The sequence below is a fragment of the Thermobia domestica genome, chromosome 8 (genome assembly GCF_964235325.1).
Source record: "Thermobia domestica chromosome 8, izTheDome1.hap1.1, whole genome shotgun sequence".
Lineage (NCBI taxonomy): Eukaryota > Metazoa > Arthropoda > Insecta > Zygentoma > Lepismatidae > Thermobia > Thermobia domestica.
Window position 1 is genome coordinate 271,982,255 of NC_137461.1, and position 16,800 is coordinate 271,999,054.

The following is a 16,800-nucleotide window of genomic DNA, read 5'->3' on the forward strand; positions in this document are numbered from 1 at the left end:
ATATATATATATATGAAATTGCAACATGTTTAAGGTTTTGCTGTTCAAAATGATGAATATAATTGTCTCTTTTTTTATCACGTTCCAGAGACATAATCATAGCTCACTATATTCGTAATAAGGCAAGCTTTCCATTGGTAATTCAACATCGTATGACTTGTAAGTCGGATTATAACAGAATTTTCGTCGAATTCCCACTTATCAACTCATCCAGAAATTTTCCATTTACGTTATCTCCTGGCTTATACATCCTATTGTATTATTTGAAATCTACCGTTATGAGGAATATAATATTGTTGGTTTAGATTTTCAAAGAAAATTACAATGATAAAAAGAAGAAGTTCATATCCGTCAATTCGTGAAATGAAGAAAGTATTATTTGAAGCTGTATCTCTAGTCAAGGGATGCAAATAAGCAACAAAATTTTAGTAGCCCAAGAAAAAAGCTACTAGTCCACATCCCACAATAGAAATCATTTACTTATCTTCGGTATGATATTAAATACGCGCCCGCACCGATGAACCACTAGCCCCGGGCGAGTGGTTATTTGTGTCCCTGCTCTAGTCGTATTCCTTGGATTGTTTTTCAAGTGACAAGTTTGTTTTTTTCTTTTTATCGTTTTTTGAACACTGCTTTCTGTGTCTCACTTTAGCGTCCACGAAAAGAGCAAGTGATGGTGTTCGTGAGAGAGGAGAATAATCAATAATGAAAATTGTCTGAAATTCCCTAACAATATATAAGAAGTGTTCAAATGAAAAGGTACGATACGTCGTACGAACCAAACCTGTTGAAATAGGAGTTGTCCTCGGTAGTTACGTGTTCGTGTCGTTGTCGTAATGGATCCAAGCCAAACTCCCGTAAGCTAAGTAAACCCAAGTAACCGAGGTTAACTGTTATACGTTCGGTACGTCAGATGAATGAGGAGGAAAAAAAAAGACATGACGTAAAGAACTAGTACTCCTTAATACAGGCGAAAGTGCTCTTAAATAGCTAGGTGAACCAAAGTTGAGTGTTACCAAGCGTTCAGTATGTTATACACAGAAAAGTATGTTATAAGCTACATTAAATTCATCCTTCTACTCAGTGGCGTATTTAGGGTGGGGCTTCCGGGCTTAAGCCTCCCCTCCGAAATCTTACTTACTATAGTAAAGTATATGAAATATCTTGCAGAATTTTCACATTTTCAGGCAAAGCCCTCCTCCCTCCCCCGAAACAAAATCGTAAATGCGCCACTGCTTCTACTTAATCCAAAACCTATGTTTGATAATTAACAAGAACTCTAAATACTATTCAACAGAAATAATGACCTAAGGATAGCATTCATAATTGTATAAAACGAAATTTAGAAATAAAGATAATTGTAACTTGAAGAAAACCTCCATAAATGCATTTAATTTTATGCATTCAAGGCAAGAATTGTTCACATTATTACCTAACTATGTTTCGTCACTGCCTGGATCTATATATTACTAGAACTTACCAAGAACAATAGGAATGCCGCCAGTCCATGTACGAAGAATGATATGACAGCGAAGGCATATGACCATGACAAGTAGTTGAAATTAGGATACATCAGCCAATCCCGTCTCCAGCATTCTCCACCAAATATTGATACAGCAAAAAGCAGGAACACAGCTACCAAAAGACATAATAGCATAAATCGAAAATTTTTCACAAGAACACTATTAACGACCTATTAATAACAATAATAACAAATAAAGTTAGCAATAAATTTCACAGGAACATAAGCAGGATGTCTACTAAAATTCCAAAATGAAATTTCGTGACCTTTCCTTTACCAAACCTAAAATTTCTTAACATTCTCAAATGCGAATTTGGGTTCGAATTAGACCGAGTTTTCATGCATGCGATAGTAGCATACTTTGCTTGCGATTTGGTAGCGTCTAAAGCCAACCATAGACATTTTTGATGGTATTCTTTTACGTTTTATAGAATAAAAGTTTCCAATCTGTACTTATATTTGTACAGATAAAAAAAAATAATAATAATAATAATAATAATAAAAAAAAAACGTAACCTAAAAGCTAAATTTCGTGACTTTTTATTGACTTTCATGACCGTTTTCTGATTTCGTGACTTTTTCATGACTTTCGTGACCGATAGACACCCTGATAAGGAACTCAACTTTTAAATAAGCACATGAGGTCAAAGTAATTTCAACTAATTAATGAAATAATTACAAAAAAAAAAAAAAAAAAAAAAAAAAAAAACTGACCCTTCTGCTTTAGAACTTTTCGTTTTCGGCAGCTTTCTGCCTTAGGGAGCCGTTTTCAATAGGAGTAAAGCACCAGTACTTCGTGCGCACGTTTCATCACTATTTAACCTGGTTGTGTGATTTGACCAATGCGTCTACTTAAGGTTTAAAATTCTTACATAGTACTGATTCAACGAAAGGAATGAATGTATGCGTTAAATAATTAATTAAAACTTACCATTAAATAAGCCATGTTGAAATTATCTTTATTGTTTCGACAGACACGCTTGTTTTTCTCGGTAGATCCGAGTTATTCAAAAAGTAATTCGGACCTATCGAAGAAGATACAAATACCTGTTGAAACCAAGGTTTAAAAAACAATTTTTTAAAAAAACGTTCACATTTAGGGTTTATTTGGGGATTTTTCCGATTCTCTCAAGTTATAAGGGGCAAAACTGTTAAAATTTGATTTATGTACGAGAACATTACGGTCATCATTTACAACATTCAGGTTATATCCTCCTCGCAGGTCTAATGGTTAGCAGGCGCGACTTTGGTGTACTTGGTTTCAGGTTTGATTTTCGGTGGGAGAGCATTGAACGCATTAGAATGGTTCGGATTCCACCTTAAACTGTAGGTCTACTCCTATAGTCTCGGTGTTGAAAAGGAAAGCTAAATTTCAACAAACGAACGAACGAATGCTTATCCCCTGCTAGATAAAGGTAGCTTCAAAATTTTCCCTTTATCCATTATAATGGTTGAATTTCGTGTTTTTCTGGTGGTCAGCGTTTGAGTATATGGTGTATCAGTATGCTAGTTAAAGGATTATTACACACCTTGTTACCCAGCGTTAATACACAAACTTTCAATAGTTCCTCAGTAGGTAGTCTAGGTAGAACTTTCTTCTTCATCATCTTCTATGTTAAGAATAACTTGTGGCTCAGCTAATATTGTTGGATGCAAAGCTCGAAGATGCTTCCGTAGGCTGCTAGTACTTCTAGTCGACTTAAAGTTTGTTTTACAATAAACCAATCAGTTTTATCTTTTCTAAAGTGCTTCCAAATTACAATTTTTCCCATAGCAAAGTGCAACTCACCAACATTGACGACACTCAGGGGAGCAAAGGAAGGGGGGGGGCGAGCGTTCCCGGTGGCATCGGTCGCCCTCCGACTGCCCCCAGATGCGTTGTAGGTCAAGTAACATAGAACTATCATTTTTAGTATACAAAAAAAGCTGCCCTCCCCCAAATGTCTGTCCCCTCCGCTTGTTCCCCGAGAAATTAAAGCTGATGTCGTAACTGCTCACCAATGGTAACGACTTGTTTGTGAAAACGTTTACTCGTACTTCATGAATTATGTTTACATACAGTTTCTACAATGGCTCCGCTTGTTTTCAAGTTATTGTCGTGAATTCTACTATTTGGTATGATTTGACTTTTATCGGCTAAAGATCCAACGTCGAACCACGTATTTATTTACAGTCACTTGCGACAAATCGGAACAACAAGTAAATTTTAAGTTTTTGACGGTAGGTGCTTTCCGTGACCTTCCAGTTTTTTTCTGTGGGGAATACTCTGCTTTCTAGACCTTCAGCAGGGAATACAAAGCAAAGGACCTTCTCAATATTCAAATTGCGTTTTCATCTCTCTCTCTCTCTCTTGTTGATGTCAAACTAATGCACACTTCCACATTTTGTCACAGAACTACAAATTAGCTAGCTATTTATCAGCAATGATCATATTAACTTGTGCTGTAATTAAATATATATATCTATAAAACGTGGCAGTGGGTACAGGAATGTAGAATATTAATCAATTTATCAAACATTTTGTTTCGCCATTTTTTTTCTTAACTTGAAAATTAAGCTACTGAACAGAAAAGAAAAGTGTTCGATAGCTAAGCATGGACCTGAATCTGAATAACAATAAGTAATTTTGTATGCTCTCTGACCTGACTGTCCTTTTAGAATTGCACGATTTCTATGGCGTTTTAATATCATAATCATATTTAATATATTGATGCAGTATGTATACGGATTTAAATAATAATAATAATAATAATAATAATAATAATAATAATAATAATAATAATAATAATAATAATAAAAATCGAAACGTAGAACCAAAAACCACGTACCTGGTTTCAGAATCAGAATCAGAATCGAGTACCCGGTTCTAGAACTTACAACAACAACAAAAATCAGTAACGTCCCACGTTATGCTCTTTCGGCTAAGGGAGACAATGATTGAAGCAAGTGAATGATGATGGAAGAATTGTTGGAATGAAAAGTGGGAGGAAACGAGAGTATCTCGAGAAAATCCACGGACACGGTGTTGTCCACCACAAACTTACTTAGCTGGGATCGAACCAGCGACTCCACACACCAGAGGTAAGCGCTCTACCGCTGAGCCATGGAGCCCCTCCTCTAGAACTTAGAATCGGGTACCAGGATCTATTATTATTATCCAGGACCCGGGTATTTAAAGAACCGGTTCTAGCCCTCCCTACCACAAACACGCAAAAGAAGAAATCTGAAATATATGAAATGTTTAATTAATACGCCGTATGGTTATGCCCTGTAGGTTAAACGAGACAGATGATTAGTGAACGAATATGAAATAGTTGATGGAATGAAAATGTAGACGGAGACGGAAGAACCACGAGATACACACGGAAACGATGCTTTTCACAAACTCACATGGCCGAGCATGAAACCAGAGGTCCGTCGCAGCAGAAATGAGCGCTCGAGAACAAATTTGTTAACTTAATTTGTTACGCAGTCAGTCCTGCACTATCACTTACCTGCAATAGCGTTGGCTATAAAAGCCACTCCTGACAACAACCACTCGTAGTTCAGGACAAATTTTAACGGCCAGCGAACTAATTCCAAAGCAATAATTCCTTGTGAGAAGAAGGACAACATCAAAGCTAGGGTCACAAATGCCTGTACAGCCATTAACCAACCTGCAATGAAATTTTTTTGTAAATATTTCAAATTAACTATACACTTATACTTTCAATTTGGTTGACGAGTAACATATGGCGTACTTTTTTTTTTTTTTAATTTCTTAAATACTTATTCTACGCTTTGACGACAAGTTACTAAGGATGAAAGCTCAGAGCCTTCGTTAGTACTTTCAGTTATATGGTTCTAAAGATATGGTGTAAATACCTACAGTACAGCGCGAAATATCAAAATTAGGATACTACTAACACAATGAGAGATAAAACAATATTGCATTCAATATAACAAATGCAGCTGTCTTAATTAAAATTCATTTTTGCTCTAGATCTTGAAACATAAAATGAGTAAATATACAATTAATATTATGTTGTGGAAAGAGTCGCGAGTTGCCTTAAATTCTATGCAGTGAAACATGAAGAATTGCTAGGACTTGAAAATTCTCGCGCGCCAGAACGCCATAGTGACTGCAAATACGAGTAAGTCACCTACCTTTGTTGATATTAGTACTCTCAGTTTTTACCTGCTAGTACTTCTGATTTTTATGTAACAACATAAAAGCAAATTGAAATAATATAACAAGGATTATACTGATCTTATTCATATTCCTAAGTAGACCAATATTATTTCAAATGTTTTGATATTTCGGATACCTTAATCGAGTATTTGCTCAGTAAAATTAGGCTTTAACCTCGAAGAAGTTCCGAACACGCTGGATTTTTGTAGAGACCTTTATTTTGATGTTTTCAGCATATCTTAAAACATGCCCTTATTTTAGCTGTTTTTTTTTGGGGGGGAGGGGGTCGAGTTTTTTTTTTTTTTCAATTATCTCGAAAACTCAATTTTTCGAAGAAAATAGTTGAGAGAAAAACTATAGTTTATAAAATTCTACACAGAAAGCTACTTAGACTTTTTTTCCCTCCCACAATCAATCGCTTCAAAGATATAGATTGAATTATGACTGAACAGAAATAGCGCATGGAGTATATCCTTTTATTTACTTTCTTTTCTGTCTTGGCATTAATCATACCAGGGTTGGCTGGTTTAAACCAGCTTTTTTTTTTCCAAAAAATTAACTGGTTTAAAAAAAAAACGAAAAGTGCTTTAAATCGTGTGAACTTCATGGTAAGGTTTCCACATATCAAACCATCCGCATTACGTTTATCTACTTTTCACCTTTTAATCAAGGGGTCCCGTGTTCAATTCTCGGTCGAACCACTCGGTAAACCAAGTAGCGATTCGAGGTGTCCCTCAAGTTAAAGTCTTCTCTGTGATAACTTTGGTGTTTCATAAGGATGTTAAGCCTAAACATACGAAATGAAACCAAATTTTATATTTTTACTTGAATGAATGCCTGTCGTTTTATAAAGAAGCCAAGATTGCTTAAATATATTGATAGAAATTTGCAAAATTTATCAACTGCCTACGTAGCTTCCAACATCAGCTTGGATTTGAGTTGGTTTTAATTTTATTGAATATCTACATGCCAAATTTGTAATTTAATACCTCAGTTTTAGCGTAGTGATTATGTTACGTTGACCTTAAAATTTTACATACAAATACATTTAAAGTAATCAGGATTTACCCAATGGCTGAGGCGGGAATTTCCCGAATTGTTGTATATAATTTTGTATAATGTTTTTACTTGTGTAACTGTTTTTTTCTTTTTGTCCTTCTGAGATGACTCTTGACATTTATTTTAACAAGTAGGCCTATGTAAAGATCAGTACAACGTATTTTTTATCACGAGTCCTTCGAGAGTAAGTCGGCAATCGCATTTATGACCAATTAGTCCCGGTTTCGTGCCCAAATGGACAATTTCTCTTGGATGTAAGCCGAGAAGCGGTTTGGATTCTGCTTTAAGCTTATGTGACCCCTTCCAGCATAACCCTACTGTTCCATAATAACACCAAGGCGAAACAAACTAATTTCTGTCCATATCTAATATAAATACATAGAGTAAATTATTTAAACCAAAAAAACCTGGTTTAAACAAACAAACAAACAAACAAACAAAAAAAGGTTTAAAGGAAAAAAAACTTGTTTTTTTTTTTTTTTTTCCAATAAAAACCATGGTTTATGCCAACCCTGAATCATACCATGCAGATTGAGAACATATCTATTAATAACATCTGAAAATAAATAAAGCGCATGTAATAATAATAACGAATAAATACTGGTAAACAATTACGGAACATTTGTAACGGCTCCTCAACAGTGAGACATTATAAAAAGATCAATAACATTATCCCAAGCATCCAAGAAAGTGTGTTTCCGCTAGCAGCTTCGATGTTGACCTAAAAGCATCCTTAGTGCAATGAGTAGACTACGCTGATTAACAGACGTTAGATAAATTCTGATATCTACATACAAGATTAGTTATTGGGGGGGGGGGGGGGGGGAGAGATTCGCGTCCATTTCAGCTACGAGGCTATATGAGACGTGGGATCTGAACCACATGAGCTCCCACCGGGAATCAAACGCGTCCGAAGATGGGTACGTTAATCATATAGCCACGACGGAGCTCTCTACTTAGAAGTAAACAAGAACTTAATATTTATGCATTGATTTGTACACTTTTCTCTAATTCTTAATTGCTCTCCCCGCTGGTTTAATGGCTAACGCGTGTGTCTATGGTGCACCTGGTCCCTATTTGATTTCCGATGGGAGAGTACACAAAATTTAATTTCACAACTATTCTCTCATTAACCATCTAAAGGGCATAATTGTGAAACATTATTATTATTATTATTATTATTTGTAAAACATCGACATTCACCCAACGACAAAATTCCTCATATACCGAGCTAAGTAGTTGACTACTCATTATACCGAGGATGATGTTAGCTGCATCTTCAAGCCGCAACCGGAAGAACGATTTCTTTGATGCTTCGGATAAGGACACTGATCAATTTTATCTACTATACACAGCAGCGTATTTAGGATATTGTTTCGCGGGGGGGGGGAGAGACTATGCGCAACACGGGGAAGCAGGGGGGCAATTGCCAACCTGAATTTGAAAATTAAATATATTTAAATCGATTGTCTACTAATATACTAGGAAAACGGTGAAACTCGTAAGTCGGTGGACGATCTCCCCCCCCCCCTTCCCAAGCAAATCTGAAATGACGCTCCTGCAAACATACATTGAATATTTGTAATCTAATTTCAACTTAATTTATTTAATTTTACAAAAAATGGAAATATTTAGTTTTATTTGTATACATTTCTACCTGGAAGAAAATGTTGAGACAAGTTGAAGGTGAAATATACTAATTGCAGTTTGTATGGCAAGAACTGCAGACTGGTGAATTTTATGTGATACGATACACACAAAAATTTAGCAGTGAATCTAACCTCTTATTCCATTCATAGAAGAAAAAGGAAGAATTCTCTTGGCCTACTTAATTTCCCGGACTACTTATTCCCCCACTTGATTTTCTTTATTTCAAACATTTACCTTTCTTTTAACTAGAAAGTAACAACTAAGAAAAAGAAACAGAAGAGCAGAATGGACGGCAGAAAGAAAAAAAAAAAACGCAGTTCTTACATGGAATGAAATTTGACACATACAGTATTATTTCTGAACAAAGAGCATAAGAAAATGGAAAGTCAATGAAATTCTTAGAAATGATAAGAAGGGCTTTTGTACATGGAATGCTAGAAACTAACAAATTTATTTCGAGGGGAGGCTTGAACCCGATACCCTCCCCTAAATACGCCACTGAGCAAGGTTGGAAAAAAATAGTTAAAAAAAAAGAAAGAACAAAACGTGTGTTTAAAACATGAAAAAGGTGTTCAAAATGTTTTAAACATTTTGAACAGTTTAAAACATCATTTTAAACTTATTTCAAAATCGTGTAATAACGCATTTAATAAGACTTTTTTGCTCTGGCAACCGATCTTTTCATTTATTTTATTCTCGTTAAGACTACACTGTGTTGGGTACATAATATTTCAGTATAGATTAGTATCTCAACTTATTTCATATTAAGACTCTCTTTTTAGGTAAGATTTTAAAATCTACCTACTATAGAGATTTCACACAACCTATTAATATACATGACAAAACAAGTCCTCACCATACTTGTGTATTGAGAACGGGGAAGAGGTCTGACACATCAGATGGTGCTATCAAGCATCACGGCGGACATCTTTGATTAGTAATCGAAATTTCAAATGCAAAGGGAGTCATGTTACATGTTTTAAGGCTAGACCAGAAATACGGTTGTGCGGTTATTTTAGTCCTAAAGCAAGTCATTTTGGAGTTACTGCTTCTGAAAGTGTTCTAGTTATGCCTTTAGGGGCTAAGCTCGCGTTTCAAGAAGGCGGCTGAGATTTTTGTCGCAAAATTTGATTACTATTTCAAAACACTGATGCTAATAAAATTATTTTAAAATAATGAATTTTAGAAAAGTATTATTTGAAGCATACTTCATGTTGTGCTAACTTTATAATATTTTCTGCAAGCCTATGTAATTTTTTTTTTTTTTTTTGTTTTGTTTTTTTAAGTCAATAATTTATTGAAGAAAGGTATATTTAGGGCGTTCAGTCCAAAACAAATTTAACTAAAACCATGCGAAATGGCGTGGGATAGTTTTATATGACAGCCGCTAGACAGGGGTATCAGTGGGGCAGGAGGGCAACCACCCCCATTCCCACTCTGGATTTCAGACTTTGGCGGCAGTAAGGCAGTTTTAGAAATCTTTTGATAAGCAAAGTCTAACAGAACAAGCTTGAGGTCCTTACACCAAATAAATACGGATAACATATATATGATTAAAACTGGAAAGTTGCTTAGGCCCGATTTCCAGAATTTTAAGCAGGCCCAAAACTCGAAAGTGGAAAGATCTGTGGAATCCTTGAGCCAAAAAATATACAAGAGATCAATATAGACCTATGGCTCTTTACGGCCAATGGAAATGGATTATAATTGTTTAAAATCCGTATTTATTCCGTGTAAGGACTTCAAATATTTTATGTTGGCCTTTGCTCAGCAAAAGGTTTCTAAATCTGCATTACTGCTCCCAGAATCTGAAATTCAGGATAAGGGGTGGATGACCTCTAAGCGAACGCCCCTCTCTAGGGGCAATTGTAGCGAACATGCAGCCAGAATGGGATAAATTATGAATTTAGCCCATTCTGGCTGCATGTTCGCTACACCTGTTCAGCGTAAGCTCTAAACTCCGATAAACAAAATATTTGTATCCTTCCGCCTGTCACAAATACGACTGGCTAGTGATGCACCACTCCCTCTCCCCACGGGGAGGAGCAAATTATACACGTGCATTTTTACAATACTGTCTCGTGTTGTCCAGGTACTTCCAGCAGCAGAAAAGAATGAAAAAACTGGAAAGATAAGAAAAAAAAAAAAAAAAAGAATTTCGCTGGTAAACAATTGTTGCTTAGTGAGTAAAAGTTTATCTTGTTGGTGTTTCATTACAACACTCGCGGAACCGGGATTCATGCCCGGAACCGGGAGCCGTCTTTCAGGCTTGAAAGCAGAACACGCGTCCACAGTTGAATTGGCGCCATAATTACTGCGCATGCTTAGTGTTTATTTCTATTGTTTCATTAGCAACACTTGATTGCAGCATTATTAGGTATTCCATATTATATTTTTATCATTTATAACAATGTAGCAGTTTTATATGGAGCTTCATAGTGAAAGTAATAATCAAATCATATGAACTATTTGGCGGAGGAGTACAAGCGTCGGTAGTCCAACAGCAAATCAGCGAGATTTAGTTTCACGTGGTTTTGTTTGCTGCAGCTTAGAGTTTAGGCCGAACAGGGTTTAGATTGCACCTTGTCACGTAGTTTTTCTTTCTTTCATTTCCGGATTCGTAGTTGCGAAGATATAACGTTTTCCGTCTTCTTTTTGACATATCCTGCATTTATTTAACATGATTATGCATCATTGACTATGGCATTCGGAGCTTGACTTGTTAATCATTCTCACGTTGCAGAGTAAACAATATAATGCTAATATCTTAAATTTATGAGCAAGGAGGGGGAATTTAGCCCTCCTCCCCCATTCATCAACGCCCTTGTCTAGCGGTTGTTCTGTAAAACTCTAGTCCACACCCTTTTACGTAGTTTTTGTTTCATTTATTTCGTACCCCTGGCTACGAAGATACTACGTTTGCTGAGCAAAAGTGAACCTTTCTGAAAATGGGACTTAAATCCCTTGTGCTCTGAACGCCCTATATCTAAAAATATTTTATAAAAACTGAGTTGGAGCCAAATTTATCCTGCAACCCAAGTTTGTTCGAAACGCATAAAATTAAGTTTGTTTAGTTTGATTGATTACACTCTTGCATCAATAGCAAGGCTATATGAGACAGGGCTTTTTGTTTAAGCGGGATCCGAACCACTAATTTTGAAATTTTACATCGGATTGCAATCAAAATCTATACAGCAAATTACTACGTCTCGTGCCTCTACCTTCAAGATTTAAGGTTAAAAGGCCGAAAATTGTTCCCTGTAGCGTGGTACATACATACAGACAGACGAAGAAATTGAGATCAAATTGTCCCAGACACTCACGTTCGGCATTGATGTTACAGTAAGTATCATGCTTTAATGGTTAGTTACACGGGCGACTGCCATACCTTGCGCTTCCTCACCTGGTTCCTTCATACAAGCTATGCCAAGGTGTAAAGTTTTTAAGAAACTTAGAACTGAGTCAGGGAAAACGGACGAAATAAAATTTTCATAATTTAATGAAAAAGATATTGTTGATACAAAATTAATTCTTACATCTCAGCCACATCACTGACGTTAGGATCAGCAGAAGCAATTTTCGGATCAACACTTTTACCATTTGTTTGGCTTTCCACTTTTTTTTACAGCATTGCATTTTTCATAATGATTCTTCATTCCTTGAACTAAACCAACCATTTCTTTCTTACACGTTTAGCAACGAGCTCGTATGTCGTTTTCCTATCTGATGGAGTTTGAATTACTTAGTTTGCTCCAAATGATGTCCTTTTTTTCTTCCCGTAAAACTCATGTTAAACGATTCCAAGTTTACGGAGACTGAGAACCAACATATACTGTATCAACGAATGCCTGCGATATTTTAATTTCAGAATCGGAATATAGCAAATAACCTTTTGTTTGTTTTCTGAATATAACAAAAATTTGTTTCCACGATAATTTGTTTTATTTATTTATTTATTTTTTTTATTTCAATGTTTCAAATATACTTACAATTTCTAGTACATAAAGTTGCATTAAGTTATAAACGAACATACATAATATAAAAATGTAAATTAAATGACAAACCAGAGAACATACAATAAATTAGACATGCAAAACATTAAAAGAAATATCCTCAACCTGTCATAGATAAAAAGTTAACTGAAATATACAAAGAATCAATGCATTACATAATATACGAAATTCCAGGCAACACTGTGCTGTGCAATGTGATATAATTGAACCTTCATATAACAGTACTTGATGGTAGATGTGGCTAGCGTGGAACGGATTTACTATTTAAGATAAAAAAACTTCTTCCATAATAGGAGCAGAGGGGAATCATTTAAAAATGCAAGCTGCGTTTCCCCGCTGAATTGCTAAACTGAGTCTCTGTATTAAAAATTGTTTGCTCCGCGGATCTCCTGTTTTCACAACCAGCTGTGAACTTATTTGTTTCACTAGATTCTTTGCCTCTTTGCTGAAAACACCATTTGTTTCAACAGCAAAGGGAATGAAAAAATGGTCTTCTTTTAAGCATTTATATTTTAAATGTTTTCGTCTGCACGCTGTTTCTGCCGCACTTCCAGCTTCCTTAGATGATGATACGATATGAGAAGCTGCAAAAGTATCAACACAAGTGACATCCCATACTAGACATTGCCCATTTTCCCAGGGGATTAACGTGATGCCATCTGGTCTTTTCCCATCATCCCTTGATAAACCTGATGGTTCTAAAATTGAAGGCACGTCTATGCTGGCCAAAGCACGTTTTAGGATATCATTTAATTTAGCGTGACGGGACACTCTGCCTGCGCTTTTGGGACAGCTCAATGGATGCAAACACTTTTCATTGACTTACTCCCGACAAATGCATGTAAATTTTTTACACATGTTCATGCCAAGGCGTAGAGCAACACAAAGACGAAAAGAATTATTATCCATGAAAGTTCCAATATTCCTCGATGGAATTGATTGCAATCATGCGTCAGATTCTTTTTCTTGTAAGGCCTTAAAGCGAGCTATATCAAATACATTATCCAAGAATAGCTCTTGTTCAATAATTGATTTTAAGATTATTTTGTCCCAGCTTTTCTGTACTTCCAATGTGGATGGTATATCTTGTCCAAATAAGAACTTCCATACGTCAATTGCCTCTATCAAGTGGTGGGTAACCACATCATCAACGGGAATGTTAAGAATGTTGGAGATGAGTGGTCTCACCCCATAACACAAGGAAACAAAAGCTGGAAGGCTGAGGTCGGAGACTCTGCGGATATTCAAACCTGCGAAACGAATTGGAAGACTAGCTTGTGTCCATTGTATTTGATTCATAGATATATTTACGATAGACTCTAATGCTCTTTTCAGGCAAGCATCCATTTGGAGAAGTAGAGATGGCATATACCATGTTGGAGTAGTTCGAAGAAAATATTGTAACTTTGGTATACCCATGCAATTTTTTAGGAGGAAATATGCCAAGTGAGATGGTAAAATTTTTAACCGTTCAATAACAGTTTTAAGCTGATTTAGGTGCTCATTAAAAGCTATTTCGTAACCTGTTTCATGCAGTGGAGCACCTAGAAGAAATAACTGGTTCGCATTAACTGTTCGAAGTCCAGGAAGAAGCTGTTGAAATTGTGATACAATCGTGGTGTCCACCTGTCCAGATGTGAAAAACAGTTCACATTTAGAAAGATTAACTTCTAAACCAATGCGTTTAGATTCTGCTAATAAAATATTCACATCCTGAAAGACGGATTGTGGGGAACCTCCCAAAGTACCATCATCCAGATAATAATTTGCGAACTATAGGATGGATTGATAAGCTGAAAAGCACTGGGCCAGCGGGATCTCCTTGTTGGCAAACGACCTGGGACAGTATTGTTTTCTCTCCAAAAAACAGCATTGATGGACAAGCATAGCTTTGCCAGAAAAAGGGGTAGGTGGCAGGGAGCTGTTGCTTTATTTCACTTAACATGATATCACGTTCCACCGTATTAAAGGAATTTTTATAATCTATTTTGAGAATGACGTGCTGTGAATTTTCATGGTTCTTGATAAAAGTTCGAGTTGAGTGAATAATTGCTTCACATCCTCTTTTCGTTGCGAACCCTAATTGGTTGGGCTGAAAATAGGAAGAGCATTGCTGGTAAACACTGGAGCATGCGAGCTTAGAAGCCAATCTTATTAAGGTGCAACCTACAGCTATGGGACGAATTCCGCCTTCTTTCTTACGGAGTGCACAATTTCCACGATAATTATTTTATTTATTTTTAATATCAATTCTACAAGTACTCCAACCTTCGACTACGACACTTTCTCACAAGTTAACTGAGAAGCATTTAAACAACACAATATACGTTAAAAATAAGAGTAAAAAGGGACAAAATAATTGTAGATCACCACATTGATCTGCTTTGGCTACGAGAAATCAAAACATTCACATGGGATGAAAATAGTATTCTGGATGGAGAGCACTTTTGACAATTTTCTTTCTCTGGCATTTTTTTTTTTTTTTTTTTTACAAAAATAAAATAAAATAAAAATAAACATATGTTTAAAACAAGTCTTAAAAAATACACGTTGTGTTTAAAACAAAATGTTTAAAACGTATACAAAATTTGTTTTAAACAAAACAACCCTGCCACTGAGTATACATATATGTCTCACACAGCCTTGGAGCTGAAAATAGAATATCAATTTCCATATAAACGCTCAAAATAACATTTCTAGTCCATTAACTTACCTGGCAACAACCACTCTCTAATAACATAATATTCTTCACTAAAAATATAATGACATCCGTCGAACAATTTATCAAATTGATAATGTGGATATCGAAATCGATCAAAACAGAACTCCCATAAGCCCATGTGCTTGAAATCACTGAATGTCTTCTCATACGACTGAAGCCAGTAGGGACTGCAAAAACAAATATACAAAGTTACAGTAGTATATACTGAGGCTAGTATATAATCACATTATAATAAACTATGCTGGATCACAATGAAACTTTTAATCAAGTTGGAACAATCTTGAACAACGAAAGTGTAAAATGAAATCTTTGAGTTTTACGTCTCTCGGTTATGCCGGTTAGGTTAAAGGAGACGGTGATGATGAGTAATGAATGAAATGGTGGAATGAAGAAAGTGGGAAGAAACGAGAGAACCCCGAGGAAACCCACGCACACGGTGTTTGTCCACCACAAAGTTCACTTGGCGGGGGCTGGGATCGAACCCGGGACCCCAAGCACCAGAGGTGAACGCTCTATCACTGAGCCACCGCGGCCCCCAACGAAAGTCTAAAAACTCAAAATTTTAATAACATTGAATAAATTTCAATTTTGAATATAAATATAAAAATTAAAAATAGTTTCCTTTCAAATACAAATATAATAATAATTCGAAGAAAAATTTTAATGGTATGAAAATATTCAGTACTGAAAATAAATTTAACTAAATTTTCTTTTAGCTGCGTGTCATAATTTCGACTACTTCTATTGTCTATAGATAAACAGAAATGCCCCTACTAAATTATTATTACAATGTTTACACTAATCTTCTAAATAACAACACATTTTTTTGGCAAATAACTATCAACACTAGCAGAGTTAGTGAGGCGCTTTGTTTTCTACATTGTTGCCAAACTGTGAAGCCAAATAATATGGTACAGACCATTAAAACTGTATAAAGTTATTTAACAGTAGAAACTTCAGCTGTAAAATATAACGTATTTTTATCTTGTATCTGAAGTTACGTGTTCTACAGTTTCGGTGTGCCTAGCCACTTTCTTTAGTAACTTCTTAAAAAATCCTAAACTGGACTGTTAATGCTAATTGACAAATTATATTTTTTATGAAGTTTCGCTGAAGTATGACTTTGTGTTTTTATGTGTATTTTTTATTATTTTTTATCGAGCTACCATAGGTATTTCGTACGATTTCTGAAAGAGACTGGATAGCAGAATAGCATTTCAAAAAGAAAGTGTCAATTCAATTCAAACTGCTTTCTTTCTTGCTTGCTTCGGCGTTCTGTCCAGTTCTGTTGCCGTATAAGCTATGACTCACTTTTGAATTCTGGCTAACTGAAAAGTTCCTATACACTCTATAGGATGTGCAAATCGAATCATGGACTATACAACGTCATAACTTAGGGTTCTGATGAGTTATAACTTAGGGGACACTTAAACATGTAGCTAACAATATTTATTTTTTAAAAGCATATACTCCAATTACGTGCATTTTTTAAAAGTAAATATAGTTTAAACTTTGTCCATGCAAGCTGGTCGGCTTCGTATCAGGAGTTCGTTTAGTTCATAAGCAACATGGAAAGGCGAGAAACATAAATTGATATGTGCAGTAAATATTAAAGGGAAATGCACATGAACCCGCCTCTTTGTATGACAATGTACTTATTGGT

General features: G+C 35.6%; 1 protein-coding gene across 1 annotated transcript in view; it reads right to left on the reverse strand.

Annotated features, from left to right (window-relative positions):
- pck (Claudin superfamily protein pickel) overlaps window positions 1-16,800 on the reverse strand; it is a 45,685-nt gene that overhangs the window by 14,560 nt on the left and 14,325 nt on the right. Inside the window, exons 3-5 of the mRNA XM_081769814.1 lie at window positions 15,129-15,304; window positions 5,017-5,178; window positions 1,481-1,635 (exon numbers count right to left, since the gene is read on the reverse strand). Of these exons, the coding sequence (XP_081625940.1) occupies window positions 1,481-1,635; window positions 5,017-5,178; window positions 15,129-15,304 (493 nt within the window). The remainder of the gene's footprint in view (window positions 1-1,480; window positions 1,636-5,016; window positions 5,179-15,128; window positions 15,305-16,800) is intronic.